Source organism: Doryrhamphus excisus, chromosome 9, assembly GCF_030265055.1.
Source record: "Doryrhamphus excisus isolate RoL2022-K1 chromosome 9, RoL_Dexc_1.0, whole genome shotgun sequence".
Classification (NCBI taxonomy): Eukaryota; Metazoa; Chordata; class Actinopteri; order Syngnathiformes; family Syngnathidae; genus Doryrhamphus; species Doryrhamphus excisus.
Genome location: NC_080474.1, coordinates 16,438,600 through 16,460,119, shown reverse-complemented (window position 1 = coordinate 16,460,119; position 21,520 = coordinate 16,438,600). Strand labels below are relative to the sequence as shown.

General features: G+C 41.0%; 1 protein-coding gene across 1 annotated transcript; it reads right to left on the bottom strand.

Annotated features, from left to right (window-relative positions):
* Positions 1 to 2,803: 2,803 nt before the first annotated feature.
* Positions 2,804 to 4,840, bottom strand: pou3f3a (POU class 3 homeobox 3a). Its single transcript, XM_058082307.1, has one exon. The coding sequence runs from the start codon at positions 4,507 to 4,509 to the stop codon at positions 3,214 to 3,216; it is 1,296 nt and encodes a 431-aa protein (XP_057938290.1). The 5' UTR covers positions 4,510 to 4,840; the 3' UTR covers positions 2,804 to 3,213.
* Positions 4,841 to 21,520: the final 16,680 nt, after the last annotated feature.

Genomic DNA, 21,520 nt, shown 5'->3' with positions numbered 1-21,520 from the left:
AATATAAACAAATATTTCTGGGTTGAATCCTTTTGGGGAGCTCTTTTTGTGTTTAGAATTGCATTAACGGGCAGTGGCGGAGCTACGAGGGCCACCCCCACCGCTGGTGGATAATTTTGACATTCATGGCTACGTGGTGCAGAACGTTAGTCCAGCCGAACCGGCATTTCGGCTTGGACACATTTCACTGCAGCACACAACTTTCCGTGGGGGAGCAGAAGAGAGTTGCCTATTTTGTGGAGGGGCGGTCACTCTCTGGTCACCCCACTGGCCATCTAGACAATTGCAGTATCAACTTATTGCCACCCCTATGGGGTTGAGTAATGGTCTCACCTTGGTCACCCTGATGACAAATGTCTTTCTGATAATGATAATGGGCCACCTATATAGCCCTGTGATCTAGTCAGTTAACATTTAATGCTAATTTATTGTGACCAGGCGCTAATTAGAAACCCTGGTGGGTATTTACTTTTGTAGGCCATGCACCTCGCCACTAAAGGAGAGTCAGCAATAAACTGAATAGAGGGAAACGATTAAGTTAGCAAAGATGTTTATTTTCATATCTCTGTATAAGTTAAATATTAACATACAGTGTCCTTTTTTTTACTTCTTTGTGGCAGTTTTGACCCCAGCTCACCTTTCACTTGCTATTTTGACACTTGGGTATGTTTTTTTTTCATTCATCATCTACACGTTTGCCCGGTGTCGCCTCTGCTAAATGATTTTCAGTGTTTTAGCTTCAGAAAATCATATAGGAAGTAAATTTGGATTTACCAGTGCTTTAGTGTAGAATGTAAGTAAGTGTACGACTGATTTCTTTTACGATTCAAGAAACATTAAGACTGGTATTATATACCCATACTTTGAGCAAATACATCTAATGTGTCCAGAAAATTTTAATACACAATGCTGACATCTGAGTGTGTCATTATATAACATACTGCCAACTGCACAACATTTCGACGAGATCTCAATATTGTAGCAACTTTGCATTGTTTTCCTGTAAATAATACACATGGCCTCAAATGACTGAAGTCAATAGTTTAGTTTGAGGGTCGATTTTAGAGCATAACAATCTGGAATTGGAGGTATCAATATTTAGGTATGAATCCTCCGACTGTCTGGGGCTGCATGAGTGCTGCTGACACTGGTGATTTGAACTTGATAATCTATGACAAAACCACACAAGTTTAACAAAACAATGATAATGAATGATACCGTTTGCCAAATAGTGAGCTCATAAGGTGAAGTCCATTTTGGAAGCACTTTACACTGAAGCTAGCTTTAGACGGGTTAACACATTACAAAGTCTTAAAAAACCATAACAAGTAATACCAGGAGCTTTTATGGTAGTACATTAATCCCTCTTTTGTCACGGCTAATTGCTTCCAGATGTCAATTTCAGCCTGTGTGCCATTGCCATTTTGTGATCTGCAAAAGTTTGTCACAAAAACAAAAAAAAAAAGAAATAACACAAAATGGTGGAACTTACGTTTCCGCTTCAACATATTTTGCTGTATCTAAAACTTGTACTTTGTGTGTCGCAGTAAATAGGGGAGCACAATGGGTGGAGGACAGGAAGTGACGTCTGGGTTTCAGTGTTGAGTGCTTGTCGTGGGTTATGGTTGCAACAATAGCATGTGTTATTATTATTATTATTATTATTATTATTATTATTATTATTATTATTATTATTATTATTATTATTATTATTATTATTATTATTATTATTATTATTATTATTATTATTATTATTATTATTATTATTATTGTGCATGTTGTGAGATAATTTAAACCTGAAAAAAAGCCTGTTATTTCGGCAATCAAGACAGATGCTTGTCCCACCAAACAATTACTGACCCCCAATGACAAATATAGAATAGACCGATATAGACCAATGTTGAATCACCTTCTGATTGGCTTATATTTGTATTTTAGTGAATATAAAAATGCTTAATTTAAGCAAAAAGTACAAATTACCTGCTTAAATACACATACTTTTGACAATAATAGCCCGTATTCAACCACAAAACAGCATCATTTATTAGTGAGTATTTTTGATGTACTGTAATAGAGTGAAGCGGTGAAATTTGAACTGTAGGGACGACTGTACCTTGATAAACAAAAATATGTCTTACACATTATAATAAGGACCAGACTATGAAGTTTAATTGTAAGTGCATTATGAATTGTAAATTATGACACTCGATAGTTCTTTGCTATGCGACATATAGAAATTGTTTTATGCTATTTAGTTAGTTTTGCACCTTATTTTTTGGACAATGTAATATTTCTACATGTTCATTTTGTGCTGTAAGCAACAAAGTGTATTATTAGTGTTATATCAACATTTTAACATTTACTAATTTCATAGTTTTTTTTAGTCTTTTGTTTAATGGTGTTTTTTAATTGTGCCCCCGGACTGCACTTTGGACACCCCTGTTGTAAACATACAGTGAACTGCATCAATACTGTGCATGTTTCATTATGATTTAACCAATTTTAGGTGTTTACTTTAATTCAGTCTTAGTTGATTCATAAACAAATAAATTCCACACACACTGTAAATGCAGCAAATTGACAAGAATCATAAAAAATAAGTTATGGTATGATTAAATCAACTTAGTTTCTCCCAGTTTTGGGATTGTGCAAGTGTTAACATGTGATGTACTTGGATGCAACATGTTTGAAATATTATTAGAAATGGTTAATAATATCACAACCCTTCAGTGTGTGTTCAATAACGATGTCCTCATCTTTCATGTATGTCCAATTTATTAAATAAATCATTGCTTCACTGAAAATAAGCATGAGAAGGAAATAAATAGTGCAAACCATCAGACAATACACACTTCACTTGTACATGTATAGGGAAGGTTTTTGACTTTTTTAAAGCATGTTTTTAATAATGAAAAAGAATACTGGAACAATTGCTGAAATTGTCATCTACGGGCACAAACACAAAGAAACACAATGAAGGGGGGGGGGGGGTATTCATTATTGCTTTCTGGAACAAGGCAGTGTTAAATTAAATCAAGTCTGTGACTTAATTATGTTTTGAGAAAAGGATGCATAAAACTTGACCTTGACCTGCTGCTTTGAAATGACAACACTCACACACTCCACGTTAGAGTGGATAACGGGACACGCACCGAAGTTCATTCTAAAGCTAGTGACACGAAGATGAAAAAAAAAGTTTGCATGGTGATGCCTTCACGTGTCGCTGTACATCCTCTTGCAGTCAATGGAGGGTGACGGGGTGTCGGCGCCCATGCTGCCCACCTGCGAGTACGTGTTGTCCGGGCTGCGTGGAAGCCCCGGTGGCGTCATGCGCTTCTCCTTCTGCCTGCGGTTGCAGAACCAGACGCGCACCACCTCCTTCTCAAGCTGCAGCGTGTCCGCCAGGCTGTTGATCTCCTGCGCGGACGGCTTGGGGCACTTGAGGAAGTGGCTCTCCAGCGCGCCCTTGACGCTCACCTCAATGGACGTGCGCTTCTTCCTCTTGCGCCCTTGCGTCGCTATTTTGTCGATGCTGGCGGGGCTCCCGGTACTGGAGTCGGCCTCCTCCAGCCACTTATTCAGCAGCGGCTTCAGCTTGCACATGTTCTTGAAGCTCAGTTGCAGAGCCTCGAACCTGCAGATGGTGGTCTGTGAAAAGACGTTACCGTAGAGAGTACCTAAGGCCAGACCGACGTCCGCCTGGGTGAAGCCCAGCTTGATGCGACGTTGCTTGAATTGCTTGGCAAAGTGCTCCAAGTCATCCGAAGTCGGCGTGTCCTCATCCGAATGCGCCTCTTGGTGGTGATGGTGATGATGCTGGTGCTGATGGTGCTGGTGAGCATGATGATGATGGTGATGGGGATGGTGGTGATGATGAGGGTGCTCCAGTTCTGGGGAGTCCCCGCGCACCAGCGCACCGGGGTGCACGAGGCTCTGGGTGCTGAGCATCCCGTTGACAGTGAAGGCAGCAGACTGGGAGTAAACGAGGTTCTGCTGCTGCTGCTGATGCTGGTGGTGCTGCTGACCCTCACTGATGCTGATGGCTCCCCCCCAGCCTCCGGTGTGCGCTTGATGCCCGCCCAAATGAGAGCTCCTGTGGTGCAGAGCAGCCGAGTGCAGGTCCTCCCTCCCTCCACCACCGCTTCTCTTCACGTCCTGGGTCTGAGAGCTGGTCGGCCACGGAGCACCGACCTCCGCAGCAGCGGCTGCCGCCGCCGCTGCCGCGGCTGCTGCGGCTGCAGCGTGGGGTAGCGACGTGACCCACTGGTGAGCGTGACTAAGCATGTGCCCCCCGTTGCTCGACACCATGGTGGCCCCTTGCATGAAGTCACTCTGAACCATTTTGACCGAGGGGTCCCCCCTGAACACACTGGAAGACACCGAGGTCACTGCAGAGTTGGCCGGCTGAATGCCACCGACTCTTCGGTCGGAGTGCGAAACCGGACCGGATAAAATCCTGCTGCTGGCAAGGTACGGGCTGGAGGTGGCTGTAGCCATCCCCCAAATCATCAATTTTGACTTCTTCTTTCTTGATATTAACTTTAAAGTCCCGTTTAACTCGAATTCAAAAACAAACTGTGCGTAAAATCAGTCCTGAGAGAAAAGCAGCCACAAAAATATGACAAAAAAAGCGGAAGTTAACAGTTTAACAACAAGTTTAGCCAGTCGGAGATAATCCACAGAATAAATCCCAGTCAGGCTGGAATTCTTTTACGTGCGTAAAAGACACCCCTTTCTTCTTCTAATTTATGAAATGATAGGTGTTAAAAGTCTCTTGTAATGTCCAGGCGCATCCTCCACGGAGCGAAGGAGGCGAACATGTGTTTACACTCCGTCCACAGCCGAGCTTCCCTCTCCCATCTCCGGCCAATTAGGAGCAAATAAATCCTCTGAGTCCTCTCTGATTGGGCGTTCAATCTGAGAGGAGTGCGTTTGCCCTGGTGTGCCTGCTTGTGTGTGTGTGTGTGTGTGTGTGTGTGAGGGAGATGCGCTAAAGTTGTTAACATTGTATGAATGAAATATGCTATACACTGATTCCATACAATATTTAGTTTCAACTAATGCTAAATACAAAGATAATGCTGTGTTCACTGACACAATCAGAGAGGTATTCATTTAATGTGTTTGTTATTGTAGTGGTAGTAGTAGTGTAACTGACATATAGTCAAATATCAAAGTACAGCAGAACCTCTGTTTACGGATTATTTAGTATGATTTGTTGTTTTTTTTTTTGAAGAAAACAATTTTTGTTTTTTGTTTCTTTCACTGCAAATAACCCACCATGGGGCCAAAGAAAGCTGCAAATACCAGCAATTTCATAAAGAAGGTGAAAAACACTTGAATTCATCCTCATAAAGTATGAAGATGACATCTGCTTGGCGATCTCGCCAGGATGCACAGGAAGTTCCATAAAAAAAATAAAAGAAGCTAATGTCACGAAAGGGTCCGAGGTGTAAACATATGGATCACAAACCTGTTATGGTGTCACACCAGGGTGGCCTGCTGTCCCATAAAGCAACATTTTGCGTGCCGTAAGCTCCCTATGGGATTGCATCGGTTGATGTAAATAAAGTTGTGTGAGCACATAGTTGCTGTCCATACGTACGTTCTTGAATCAAGTCAAGTCAAGTCAAATGTGCATCTCCTCACATCTCCCCTCCTGCATGTCCGCTACTTGCGTCAACATGAGTCCTCAGCAAAAGTAAAGTTAATGTTAAATGTTAATTTTTTAATTCCATTCATCATTTTATTATTGCTGTCTGTACTATAATCGTGTGTTTTCTGTTACATTTTTGGGTCTCTCAAACAGATGAATTGGATTACATTATTTTGTATGGTTTAGGTTTTAGACCAGGGGTGGGAAAACTTTTTGATTCATGTGCCACAAGTTAACAAAAAATATGTATTTAACACACACACTATTTTACGCTTATAATTCGAACATTCTGCATTGAATTCATTCATTCATTAATTTTCTATCGCTTATCCTCACGAGGGTTGCGGGGGGTGCTGGAGCCTATCCCAGCTGTCTTTGGGCGAGAGGCGGTGTACACCCTGGACTGGTGGCCAGCCAATCACAGGGCACATATAGACAAACAACCATTCACACTCACATTCATATCTATGGACAATTTGGAGTCGCCAATTAACCTAGCATGTTTTTGGAATGTGGGAGGAAACCGGAGTACCCGGAGAAAACCCACACATGAGGAGAACATGCAAACTCCACATAGAGATGGCCGAGGGTGGAAATGAACTCGGGTTTCCTAGCTGTGAGACTAGCGCGCTAACTATTTTTATATTAATATAAAATAAAAAGTCCAGACTTTGAGGAAAGATGGAAATGTCAGATATGGATGTCTCACTTCCCAAAGGAAAACTGAAACGCTGGATGTGACTAAACTAAAAATCAGGTTAAATATAAATACGTAATTAGAATAATCACTCTAGATAATTTAGTAGAAAAACCATTGTTATTGTTAAGTGTCTTGACAAAGTTGAGACATTATTTCCTGCCTTTCTGTCCATCATATTATTGCAAGAAAAAGACTAAAAATATTTTGAGATAGATAAGAAAAAACTTTTTTGACACACACTAGCATTGGAGTGTTCGAATGTTCATTTTACAGCATTCTCACAATTAGTAAGTATCTATACATTACTGATAGCATAACAGCTGGAACAGCTCTCTATAGGATCCCCAGCTTTGGATACAAATGTATGTACGCCTTTTGCATGTTAATGCACCCTGCCTCTCAGGTAGTAAAGAAAGAACAGCATGACAGTGAGGCGCAAAAAAAATCTGCCACCGTGGACTTTCTAAGCCAAATTTCTTGGCGTTATATTACCGGGTCACCTTATGGACCATCAGATGTGCAACTGTTTTGTGACAAATACTTTGGTTGCCTCAGTTTTGATCCCAGAGCAGCCTCCCATATGTGCTGTTCATGTGCTACGGGATCTTGGGTCCACTTTAAAAAGGGACTGATAGACTTTGATTTGTATTTAAATCTTTTTTTCCAGCTCTATGCAACTTTAAATTTGTTCATGGTGTCAATTGATTGTGTTATGCAGACACATAACAACCGTTTAATGGCACAAATAAATGGGATCCAATACAAAAACCTAATAAAAAAATGGCCCATACAGAGAAGGACGGCTTTTGAAAATTGTTGCAAAATTTGAACTGCAATGTGGCGAGAGACAGTATAAACATATTTTATATTATAGTTCACTTGTAAATTTTGTAAATTTTGTAAATTTTATAAAAAATTTTATAAAAAAATGCCCTGAAGCACTTCTAAACCCCTTAATCAAATAAAATAACTATTGTAAAGTGTATGTGCTACTAATAATATATTTAGTTAATAATGAATTATTATGACTTTTAGAATATTCTGAGAGATTTTTTTAAAGAAGCTGTGTGCCAAACATGCCGAACACTTTAAATATTGGTGGCATAAGCCTGTATAATAAAATATTCACCAAAAATCACTAAATTTCAAATCTTCCATTTGAACGATTGAACTGTGAAACTGTTCAAATAATATCTAACTTGTTCAAAAATATATAATAAAAATACACAAAAAAAACCCCAGCATGGCTTAGCTGAGTCCAAAAGCAGCAGAGCATGTTCCAAGTCCAGCGGCACAATGTGGACGAAGCCAGATGAGTGCGGAGGGACGCAGTAATGTTTTGCATGTGTTGTGCTGGCTGCTCGTCTTATTTGTTATTCATGAAGGAAGCTGGGTGAAGAGGCCGTCATCTTATGATGCACATTTCTCTCGCTTTCTTTCTACCATGTGTTTTAGTTGCAGGGACTTTGACTATTAAACTGTATGCAGTAAGCATGACATGAGCAGCTAATTGGAAAACACTGAATCACCCTCTAATCATTGCAACTCTCTCAATCGTCACCATGCAGATCGACCACTGATTATATCCCTGAGTTATATATATTTTTTGGGGGGTTAGACTTTTGAAACATCTAAAGCATAGGCGAAAAGTCTAGTAAAAACGTCATTTCGACTCAGAGGTGTCACTCGGTTCTGAGGACAGTGGGGGCATAGCCCCCTGGAGATGCACAGGATATGAATGAATGTTGTAGACATTCAAAAAAATCCAAAAAACAAATAACGAACAAGAACCGGGATATCACTTTCCTACTTTTGGACAGATTTAGTAGAGATACTCAATAGTTTTAGGCCACCATTAAATTTACAAAAGTACACACAATCTACACTGCAAAACCACTGCTCAAACTCTAAATTATATAATAATCATTATTATATTATTAATTAGCCTATTATTATTGCTATCATCATTATTCTTCTTCTGATTATTACTACTACTACAAGTAGTAGTAGGCTAGTATTAGCCTGCTTATTGGCTTGCTTATTAGCCTGCTTTTGCCCTATTATATGACATTTGTCAGAGATGTTTTTTGTAACAAAAAAATCAATTTAAAAAATCAATAAAAAATGTCAAATTATTTAGGGGGGCTTAAGAACATTTTAGGGGGTCTGAAGTCCCCCTAAATAATTTAGTAGGCTGTCCAACAAAAATTAACTGTATTAAGTAGAAAACTGAAATGTCTTATTTGAATGTCGTAGGATATACCAAACAAATTAACTGTAATTATTAGAATTGACACATACATATGGCTTCATGATTTTATTCACAAAAATGCTATCCCCACTGTTACTGGCATTATTTGCAAAGGCTTATGCTCTCTTTTTTCTGAGCATTTTAAAATATTTCATTTGATTGCACTTAAAAAAAATCAGATTTTTATTCCGAAATACTGTAAAAATATGTCTTATTGTTTTTATTGAGGTTTCAAATTGAATTAGATTGTATTAAATTGTTTAGTGTGGATCCTGGCATGATCATTTAGGAGGATATCCAACATAAATCAACTATAATTAGCACAAACCTCTGAAGAACAAGCAAACATTTTGTCTCCAATTGGCACGATTGCATTATTAATAATGACTTATAGTGTTGTGCTGTTTGTTGGTGAGACTTTTTTTTGTTTGACTAATTGCATTTTAAGCCTTACAGTAGGGATTGTTCTGACTAGAATTTAGTTTAGCCCACAAAAATGAACTGAAAATAACCAAAAACTGACACATTTCTAAAGCAACTCTTCAATTCTATTTGAATTATTACAATTTTGTATAATATCCTGCAAAAATGTACTTTAATTGCTATATATAGCTTTCACATTTTTAACACCATAGTGACCTCAGTGGAATAGTGGAATTATAATTTCAAATCCAAAAATTTGTAGTGTGTTTTGTTTTTATTTACACTACTCATTACATACAAAGAGGAATAATGTGATGATCTACATTAGAAAGCTTGAAATTATGGAAAAATATACATAAGCGGTAGAAAATGAATGAATTAATTATTTTATAGATTGTTTTAGAATTATACATATGTTTCGATTATAGTGTGTATGGTGGTGCTTGTGTTGTGCATGTGTGTGTGTATATGTTAGCAGCCAATAACCCAAATATTGTGTTCCAATGTATATGACTTTATTGTATGCTTGTGTTTACATCATGAACTTTACCGAACACGGCAGAGGGAACTCCTCGGCTTTCGTCTGTTAATTTCCCCCGCTTTTAGCGTCATCCCGCCATTCTGATCGTGAGTGTGTTTGACCTTCAGCTGCAGAGCTCCTTCACAGCGTGAGTCCCTACCCACAACCCCCTCCCGCTGGGCTCTTTAAATCAGAAGCAGGCCCAGCCGCGGAGCTCCAGAGATGAGCTCAGCGGGACCGTTGGAGCTCAGGATGGAGACTATGGTTGGAATGGTCAAAATAGATGCAAATGCCAAGTCCTTATTTGCAGACAATGGCACACAAATACTACACGTTAATAAAAATGGAGCATTTGTGTGTTTTACACATTTGTTGGTGTTTTCTTAGGGGCCTCATAGAGCAGACAAGGTACAGTTATCATACATTTATGAGTCAAATTATTATTATTATTATGTTCTTTTCATGTGGATAACTTCTATTTACACTTTTTGGAACTACAGTTAGAGTACAATATGGCACTCGTCTTGTTGTGTTATTAATACTAATGCATGGGTCCAACTAGAAAATGGATGGATGGGTCCAACTGTGTGTCACAAGACAAGCCTGTTAGCAACCTTTTAGCACAGAACTCGAAACAGGAAGTCATTGTCCCTCAGTTCCGTCCCACCTGTCTATAATGTCAATATATACATATGTATATAACTCAGTAGTTCTTTGCAAACTAACAGTAACTCCTCTTTTACATGATCACACTTGCTAAATAATCACTGCCGCTGCCTCATTATTTATACATATGCATTTTAAATTATTTTTTGCATGTACAATTATAATTCTTAAGCTATAAAAAGTGTTTTATGTCAACATTTTTGTGTGTATGGATTAATTAAGTTTGCTTTATTTCTTATAGGAACAATGTATTGAGTCTGAGCTTAAGTCTGACTGTCTGGAATGGATTAATGACGCGAACAGAGGTTCCAGTTTATGGCCAATTTCCAGTAGTTAGAGAGTTAGAGGACAGGCAAAAAAAAAAAAAAAGAGGGGCGGGGTATGGGGATGCAATAATGTTTGCTAATGAGGAACAATTGTCAATTACATGCCCGTGCTGGGCTGTAAGTAATGACACCCAATGGACAGATGTATGGCACCAACACATTCACCAGTACCCCCTCATTATGCATGAAAGGCGGGAGTTAATGCATCAAAATTGCGACCATCAATTCCCAGAGATAATTTGAGAAGGCACAAATGGACAAGAAAAAGCCAGGAGGATCGTCACGGCGACAAGCAAGACGCAGACAGAACTTTCACTCTGCTCCATGTCTGTACCTGTCAGGTGTTTATTAACATAATGGTGGAACCAAAAGGATGGAAAGAACGGCGGCTTAGAAGTCTGCATGAATATTGATGCTGACCTGGCAGAATTTAGAGAGGTGAGAGAAACATCTGGACCATGATAGAAATAGAACGCAGACCTCCACCAAGGAAAAAAGTGGGCTAATTGAGTACTGCAGCTTGGTGGTCAATACAGTTCCAGGTGCTACAAATGTCATTTACAATCATGGACAGGAAGTTGTGTCGAAATCACATTGTGACTCCATCCTTCTCTGATGACCGCTTATCCACATTTCCTCCCCTTGCCGTGTCTCTCACCTAACTAGCATCAGCGTGTGACGGAGAAATGTAGTTCAGGAAATACCTGCAGCTCTGCAGCTCCTGCCCACAGACAACTGCAGGCCTGTGTAGCTGCACAGAGCGGGCGGCCAAGTCAAACAGCAGGTGTCCCCCTGGGGCCAGGCGGTCTGGCGCACTCAGCGTCTTTCATGAATGGACGGGATTCTCTGTGAAGCTCCCCACTGAGGTCCGTGTGGTTATAAAGGCCCTCTGTAGTTCACATGGTTCCTCAGGTGAGGTTAAAAAAAAAGGAAGCCATAGATATGAATATTAAGTGAGTTCTGGTATGCTTGGTGGCATTTGAAAGCATCATCATCATGGTGTGTTGTCTCAATGAGATGTACGATTCAAGGAAATCCCGTATGTTCCTTTTATGTTCTTTATTTGATGCACCCTGAAAAGCAACCAAAATAATACTGGTTTTACAATATAAGCCCATCACGACGCTAGAATAAAGACCTGATGGAGATATCAATGCCTAGCCACACATAACAAACTTAATAGAATATAAAGCCAACTAGCATGACACATTTTCCGATAGCTGGTCACATATCCCTAGCAAAACATCACAGATCATGTGATGCTGTAACAGTGATGCTATTTGTCCAAGGATTTAAGTAAATGTTCATTCTTATGTCATTCTTATGAACATTCTTATGAACCAATCCTCATATCGAACATGCAATATGACATGTCTGCTAGCATGTATGTTTGTCAACTCTGTCCATGGTTTGATCATGTGACAGCAGCATTGCAACACCGCTCATGTGATGCGAGAATAACAACTACGGATACTCGGATGGCTCAGCCACCGATTAGTATTGGTCGATTTCCATAAATGCTGATAAACGGCTTTCAAAGACGATCGCAAAAAACAATATGACATTCATGTCAAGACAACACAAAAGTACATGTGCAGTGTCACGTAGCGTTCCCAACTCCTATATTGACCCGACAAGGAACGCACTTTGTCTCGTAATGATGTGAGAATCAACCGTTAAACCGGAGCTGGAGCCTATTCTAGCTGTCTTCAGTTGAGAGGCGGGGTACACCCTGGACTGGTCGCCAGCCAATCACAGGGCACATATAGACAAACAACCATTCACACTCACATTCATACCTATGGACAATTTGGAGTCGCCAATTAACCTAGCATGTTTTTGGAATGTGGGAGGAAACCGGAGTACCCGGAGAAAACCCACGCATGCACGGGGAGAACATGCAAACTCCACACAGAGATGGCCGAGGGTGGGATTGAACTCAGGTCTTCTAGCTGTGAGGTCTGCGCGCTAACCACACGACCACCGCGCATCCCGTCTTGTAGTTTAATGAATATTAAATATTTGATAGGGGGCCCTTGGAATTGTCTAATGGTGACTCTGGCCAATAGCACTCATCATAAATAATAAAATGAAAAATGTACAATTAATCCATGTGATCGGTATCGGTATCATCCGATCACAGTCATGGTATCGGAATTGGCAGTATCGGCGCATCCTTGATTACAACATAGCGTAATAATGCTTCACCTGATCTGCAACTTTGTGCATTTAACTTTAAATGCAACTTTGTGTATTTTAGGTTCAATGTCTGGGTTTTTTAATCCTCAGTGACTGTCTCAAATACATATGTTTATTTACATAAACTTGCAAAAAATCAAGTATCAGGTATGCAATGTGATGTAAACGTGTAAAGTCAACTTGGCTGACTTGTGTCTACTCCTTCCATAATTTGATCATGTATATGTTTATAGATTTTAGCACATTTTGAGGCACACTATGTGCAGGAAAGACAATACAGTTAGGCTAGTTTAACGTCTGCCTGGTCTAATAATAGTGATTATAGACACGTGATTATATCGGGAGGCGGCTACACTTCCTGTCCCCCACTTAATGTAAACCGTGTGAGACCTCACCACAACCGATGGAAGCCTTGAGCTTCATCCCAGGATCAATGCCTCATGTCAGGTCCTTGTTGTCATCGTTTGACTTGACCAATCTACGAGGACATGTACCGCAGACCTTGCTGCTAACCTGCCATCATGAGGCCGGACGGAGCCGTAAGTGCGAACGGCATCCAAGCATGATGAGAGATGACCTTGGCATGCAGGCGGTGAAAAAAAAACAACCAAAACACACGGTCCGATTCATCGTCTTTCTTTGATGTGCATCATCAAAGAGCATCCTCCTGCTCTCCTCCTTGGACCAAAGGCTACTGTTGTTTTTGTTGTTGTTATTGATATTGTTTTCCAGCTGTACTACACAAAGGAGTCTGACCATGACTCTGATGCTAAAGCGGAGGTGGAGAGGGTGTTTTAATTAGCTGCATAATAGATCAGAGGGGCTCAGAGGGGGTTAGAGTAGGTAGCAGCCGACATCAAAACACGGCGTGAGCTTGTGTTTTTCTCAAGCCATGACCTCTCTCCGTACATCAGCGGCTTCAACATACAACATGGAAAAGTTCCGCCACAAGATTAAGAGATAAAACCCACCGGGGGGGTAATTTAATTGAGGTTTTAATTGAGAAGATGCAAAACATCTATCCATTTTCTGTATCGCTTGTCCTCACAGTACTTGTAAAAACTTGTATTTTTGTCATACTTCTCTGGGAAACTCCTGTGTTTTGCCCTTTTTTTTTTTTTACCGTGTTCAGACGGTTGTATTTTTTAACGTCTACCAAAATGATCCTCTTTGGTCCTGCCAGCAGCTGGAGCAGCACAACTCAACTCGGCTTCAGCAACACTTTGTCAACATTGGCGTAACACCAAAATAACATGCTTCATCGCACTTTTATATTAGTATTAGTATTATGGAGACATGAGGGCGCTGACTACTTCTCAGCCTGGTCTTATGAGAATTGGAGTGAATTTACTCCCATCACAAACTTTGGGTGATACTGATGTTTTTTTTCATTTACAGTATACCTTTATCTATTACCATTTTCATGCTATAACGTTTTCATTCATTCATTTTCTACTGCTTGTCCTCACGAGGGTTGCGGGTGTGCTGGAGCCTATCCCAGCTGTCTTTGGGCGAGAGGTGGGGTACACCCTGGACTGGTCGCCAGCCAATCACAGGCTATAATCTCTTGAAATAGTAATATCAAAACAGAATATTCATTCATTTTCTACCGCTTATCCTCACGAGGGTTGCGGGGGTGCTGGAGCCTATCCCAGCTGTCTTCAGAGGCGGGGTACACCCTGGACTGGTCGCCAGCCAATCACAGGGCACATATAGTCAAACAACCATTCACACTCACATTCATACCTATGGACAATTTGGAGTCGCCAATTAACCTAGCATGTTTTTGGAATGTGGGAGGAAATTGGAGTACCCGGAGAAAACCCACACATGCACGGGGAGAACATGCAAACTCCACACAGAGATGGCCGAGGGTGGAATTGAACTCGGGTCTTCTAGCTGTGAGGCCTCCACGTTAACCACCCCTCCACCGTGCAGCCCCAAAACAGAATATTTTCTTGAAAAAAACTCTGTCGTAATTAATGAAACGGCCCCACACACCCCCGTCATAATGCCGGGGCCCCACAGTTTGAAAACCACTGTGCTAACATTAGGATGGCGACATATACAGCGTTACAGTTGTCCTTTAAGTTGACCTTTCTACCCTTTCAGAAGAGTGCATCCCCATTTAGTAATCATCATTGAAATGATAGGAAAAAAGGAACTATTTGAGCGATTAATGCTAATGCTAAAAGTTATTCCAATTCCCCATAATGCAGATGTAAATATGTAGATGCAATCATGAGCTGCATTAGGACCAAAGTGTTGGACTGGAATTTATGTCAACAACATGGCAAGAAAAATGGCAAAAAGTGACCTGTGGTCTTTGAAGTTCAACCCAAAAAGTGTACTTGCTAGAGGCCCGTGCAACAAAAAAGACTTGTTTACCTTTGCTCCCCTTCTAGGAGGAAGAAGAGTGGGGAAGGCAGGGGGGGTGGAAGGGGGGATTCATTAGCGGCTGTGTAAATCAATCTGCTTCTCCTTAAAGACCTGTCAATTTGGGCCTGATGTCTGGCAGCCTGACACCACTCACTGGATATTTAACTTGAAAGCCAATTAATCATCATGATTAATTCACTGACAAACCACACGGAACCATTCAACTTAACCTTACGGAACAAGAACACCGACTATATTGGTAAGAGGGGGAAGACTCATAGCTTTTGTATAATACGATATAATACCCATAATCTCAAACTGCGTTCATATGTGTGGTTAAAATCTATGGTCTGGACCAAAATTTTTAAAAAAGATGGAAGCATTCAAGTATTTTCATGAAATATTAATCTTGGGACCAAAGGCTGGACAGTAAAGAACATAAACTAAAGTCTTGATTGAAGGAAATGTGATTTTCATTGATTGTACGCTGTGCTGGAATAAAAATTGCATACTTGGAAGTGTGACTCCATATTCTCATTCAGCATGATTATCTTCCTTGAAGTGTGCTGAATGATGAGAGAGGAGGTTTTGTTACTGCTAAGTGAAAAGATGTCATCCCTGCTAATCGTTCAATCATCAAACAGTACTTCTTAATTCAAAGAGGCAAGTGGAATTTCATCCACTTGTTTAAGTGTTCTGCTACACTCCGTATTAGGCAATTCCACACCTCATCATATACGCCTTGGGCTAATATTCCATGCAAACATAGCATAGCTGCCCCCTAGGTCATGCAGCCCTGTGGAAAGTTATGAATTTCATAAGGTTTGATATATTACACTATGTTTGCTTTAAAACGTAACCACTCTAACTTACACTGTCATCCATAATCTTTTGAAATGGTTTATAGCATTCAAGGGCTGCACGGAGCTCTAGTGGTTAGGCCACACAGCTAGAAGACCCGAGTTTGATTCCACCCTCGGTCATCTCTGTGTGAAGTTTACATGTTCTCCCTGAAAGACATTTTTATGTATTTAATTCTGAATTAACTCTAATTTTGGCAGATCAGAATAGTAAGCATTTGTTATAATTGTTTTAATTGTGCAGGCCTCACAGCTAGGAGACCCGAGTTCAATTCCACCCTCTGTTTGGAGTTTGCATGTTCTCCCTGTGCATGCGTGGGTTTTCTCCGGGTACTCCGGTTTCCTCCCACATTCCAAAAACATGCTAGGTTAATTGGTGACTCCAAATTGTCCATAGGTATGAATGTGAGTGTGAATGGTTGTTTGTCTATATGTGCCCTGTGATTGGCTGGCCACCAATCCAGGGTGTACCCCGCCTCTCGCCCGAAGACAGCTGGGATAGGCTCCAGCATGCCCGCGACCCTCCCTCGTGATAAACACATTTATGATGAGTTTTGAGCCCCCCCCCCCTTGGAATGACCTTAATCTACCCCTGATTTTAAAGTACATGCACAGGTAGATAAAATGCTGGATGTGACCAAATCAAATGCAGCTACGGCCAACTTGTGGAGTTAAAACAAATAGATCAGGAGGTTGCCAGTAACTACAGCTGCTAATGACAATGCTAATTGGTGACACGGAAGGTTATTTAGTTTTGTGTTGTACTGGTAAACATGTCACCTTTTTCTCATCTGTATTGTATCTAATGCTGCTTTTGATGCAAATTGATGATTGCACATGACCACTAACGTGCACCTGCACTGCCGCAGCCCACAAACACATTCGCATAAAAAAGTATCTCCTTAGGTGCACAAGGCAGAGTGTAAAGTGCAAAGTCAGCTGTCAGCGCCTATCGTCACTCTGCAGTGACAGTGATCATTCGTCGCCTGGAAAGTGATTAGACAGCAACTAAATGTTCCTCTCAGTGGAAAATCTCCCGTCAGAGATAATATGATTGAGTGATTGATCGTCTGCTTATGTCCTCGCAGACTTGCTTTCGCAGATCGGCGTGCACACGACAGGAAGTCTTCAGTCAGCCATCGGCGGCCATGAATCATTCAACCTTTGACTTTATTTCTTTGTTGAGTCAGCCTTTTGCCGATGGAGCTGAATGGATTGGATGGAGGACAAGCGAGAAACAGACTAGTACAGGATGTTACCAAAGATATTTTTATGTATTTAATTCTGAATTAACTCTAATTTTGGCAGATCAGAATAGTAATCGGCTTCATTTGTTATAATTGTTTTAATTGTGCAGGCCTCACAGCTAGGAGACCCGAGTTCAATTCCACCCTCTGTGTGGAGTTTGCATGTTCTCCCCGTGCATGTGTGGGTTTTCTTCGGGTACTCCGGTTTCCTCCCACATAATTAATTAAGGTTAATTGGTGACTCCAAATTATTCATAGGTATGAATGTGAGTGTGAATGGTTGTTTGTCTATATGTACCCTGTGATTGGCTGGCCACCAGTCCAGGGTGTACCCCGCCTCTCGCCCGAAGACAGCTAAGATAGGCTCCAGCACCCCCTGCGACCCTTGTGAGGATAAAAAAATTAATGAATAAATGTTTTAATTGTTTTAATTAAATGACTTATTTTTCAATCCATCCATCTTCTTCCACACGGCCTAAGACGAGAAATCCATCTTTTTCCTTGACTCTTCCTCCCGACGGATTCAGAGGTGTTCATAATCCCTCCAAAATGTTCTGGGTCTTCCCTGAGAACTCCCACCAGTCAGACATCCAGGAGGCATCCTAATTAGATGCCTGAGCAACCTCATCTGGCTCCTCTCAATGCGGAACAATAACTCTACTCTGAGTTTCTCCCAGATGCTTCTCACCTTGTCTCTAAAGAAGAGTCCAGCCACCCTAAAAGAAACCATTTCGGGTGCTTGTACCTACAGTTTTGTCCTTTTGGTCATCACTCCAAAGCTCATGACCATAAGTGAAGGTAGGACGAAGATCATCGGGTAAATTGAGAGCTCAATTGATCTCAAGTCCCATGGCCCCCGACTTGGAGGTCTATCTCCTTAAAAAAGTAATGTGATCAATCTGAAATGATCACATATCTTTTAGCTAACTGATCAAATCGTTAGCAGAGTTTTATTTTAGGTGCGTAGCGAAGCCTGCTTTTTTTTCCTAAGCTGTCCTCTGTGACGTTTGATGCTTGTAAACAAGCAATAGGGACACATTGCTGTTATAATATCATCAAAATGTCAATTTTGCATAATAGGCGACCTTTGACACCGAGCCAAACTTTGTACCTTCACGTCGTCGGTGGTGCCGCCATCGGCTTCAATTTGAAGACCAGCACATAAAAGCAACCCTCCACGTCAGCCCCATATCGGATCTTAATTAAAAAGCCTTGCATATTATTTGCTTTAACAAAAGGACATTTGGAAGTGGGGGGGTTCATTTAAATCCAATTAGACCTGTGCTGATGCCTCGGGAGATGAGAGAGTAATTTGCTGTTTGAACATGAAGGTCTTTGTTCGGGGGCTACAATAGATGGAAGCAAGAAGGGCCGACCTGTGTGAGGAGTTTTTACACACTCTTAATATGACGAGGTGTAGCAAGGGAAAGTTTATTTGGAGTAAAACTTAACTAATTTGCTCTTCGTTACCGATTCTGATATCAACTGCTACTGATATTGGCAGCAGCTCTTCCATCACAAATGAGCAGTGTTGAAACTGCACTGCAAAATAAAGCAAGTATTTGTTTTACAAAAATACCATATTTATTGAAGAAATTGCTCTCACTTTAGTAAGAAATACAGTAGGTACTGAGAAACTAATGGAGAACTAATGAGGAACTAATGACTAAGGCACATAAATGCACCTCGCCTCGCCTTTAGCATTGTTTTAGCTCTGAATGAATGTTTAGATATTGTATTTTAATGCATCGTTTACTCTGTTTTTACTCAAATTTATTTTTCATTTCTTTTTCTCTATACTGTAAAGCGTCTTTGAGTACTCTGAAAAGCGCTATACAAATAAAATGTATTATTATTATTAGATAAGTAACCAAGCAACTAATGAATTGAGTAGTTACTGATGAACTAAGGCACATACATAGTACATATATGGCACAATAATGAGGAATTAATGAGTAGTGGGTAGGATTATTTAGGTTTGTTCCTCATTAAGTACAGTAATAGTGTGTACCTTAAAACAAAATACAGTCCACGTAAGAGGTGACATTATTCATTCATTCATTTTCTACTGCTTTTCCTGGAGCCTATCCCAGCTGTCTTCAGTCGAGAGGCGGGGTACACTCTGGACTGGTCGCCAGCCAATCACAGGGCACATATAGACAAACAACCATTCACACTCACATTCATACCTAAGGACGATTTGGAGTGGCCAATTAACCTAGCATGTTTTTGGAATGTGGGAGGAAACCGGAGTACCCGGAGAAAACCCACGCATGCACGGGGAGAACATGCAAACTCCACACAGAGATGGCCGAGGGTGGAATTGAACCCTGGTCTCCTAGCTGTGAGGTCTTGCGCGCTGAGTGACATTATATTAAGTATTCAAGGAAGTCAACTTACCCCCCGGCGGCACGGTGGTCGAGTGGTTAGCGCTCCAAATTGTCCATAGGTATGAATGTAAGTGTGAATGGTTGTTTGTCTATATGTGCCCTGTGATTGGCTGGCGACCAGTCCAGGGTGTACCCTGCCTCTCGCCCGAAGACAGCTGGGATAGGCTCCAGCACCCCCGTGACCCTTGTGAGGAAAAAGCGGTAGAAAATGAACGAACAAACGAACTTACCCCCCCTGGCAACACACCAATAGTCCTTAACAGTCATTGCAAGTTGCATATTTACAATCTGAAGACAAAACTTCTAAATAATTGAGTTAACTTTTTGTTAGACCGGTTAATGCGACTCATTCAAACATTGCAGTACAAGCCCAGCATTTGACGATATTTAAAAAAAATAAAGAGCAGGCGGTACCACCAGAACAAAAGAAGAGACGAGTGAACAGTAAGCAAAGTGTTCGAACCCGCTGACAAACAGCGGAAAGGCATTCTATCAAATGAAGTGGAGCACAACAGGAGCACGACCTGGACTTAGACCGAGACTAAGAAGTTGCCTGGCAGTCATTTTGTATGAAATGAAAGTTCATGTTATTATAACACTCCAGTAATACCATTAGGCCGCTAATTGTTACATCAATACCACCGACTAACTTGCATCCTAATAGACTCATTCCCCTCACATTCATTTGAATGACTTAAGCTCCGCCACCTCCTTTTTTTTTTCCTTACAAGATATTTATTTGACTCAAGCAGGAGTCACATCTGGCTCCGTTCTTGGGTACGCATGATGAAGGTCGAAGGTCATCTTTCTGGCTTTAGGCCAAAGTCAAGATGGCAGAGGTCAGCGTCTTGACACGTCAGCCTCATCCCGCCCTTGGCCTTGAGTCGATCAATGAGAGCATGCTCTCTGCTTGCCTCAGCCAAACAATCAATTACATCTACTGTGGTCCCAAGCCAAGCTAGCTGCTAACTTATTTTACAAGAAAGACCGTGGATCTATTGCTGGGTTTCAACCACGTAACCTACAGGCCGTTCTGGGAAGCAGACTGACATCGGCACTCAGTATGTTTGTACGCTGAGTTTCTTGAGCTCTTTTTTCCTGTTATGATGGACTATTTCAGTATTTTGCAAAATACATATTTGAATGATTTCCACGTGTCAACAACCGGATGTGACCTCACATGAAAGTCAGCACTTGTATTTTCTTGCAATGATCTTCAGTCTTTCCATCGTTTTCTCACTTGGTGCATTGCTAGTCCCACAGTAATTATACACATGACTACACAAAGAACTCTAGCGGTGTTTATCACCAGCCAAAGCGCATCAGGACCACATGAGTCCATGAGTAAAAACTGAATTTTGCTCTGTTCTTTTAGGCTGCGTTGACACTTGTAAAAAAACGACTTGGTTCACGCTGGTATTTTTGTCAGCAAAGAACATAAACATACAGTAAGGACTTGTTTGGGCAGCTTTTGAGACTTATTACTTAATGCAAACCAACAATAAATACAATATTAAAAACAAAATCAATAAATACAGCACCAACATTATGAACAGTCATTGCTGTAGACGTTGGATGCAGTAACAGTCATTTTAAATTTCTTATAAGATCCTGAGGGATATAACACCCTTTCAATGGAACAATAGAGCTTCAGGTTGTGCAGGGGCGTCAAACGGTGTGGAGATGTTGCAGGAGGAATCCCTCATGACTGAAGGCCCTCGTCTGTGTGGTAATGACAAAGGACTTCTTCCAATATCAATTAAAAAAAAATATGGATATATTGTAGATAATGTCCACTGTGGGCTGCACGGTGGTCGGGTGGTTAGCGCCCAGATCTCACAGCTAAGAGACAAGGGTTCAATTTCACCCTCGGCCATCTCTGTATGGAGTTTGCATGTTCTCC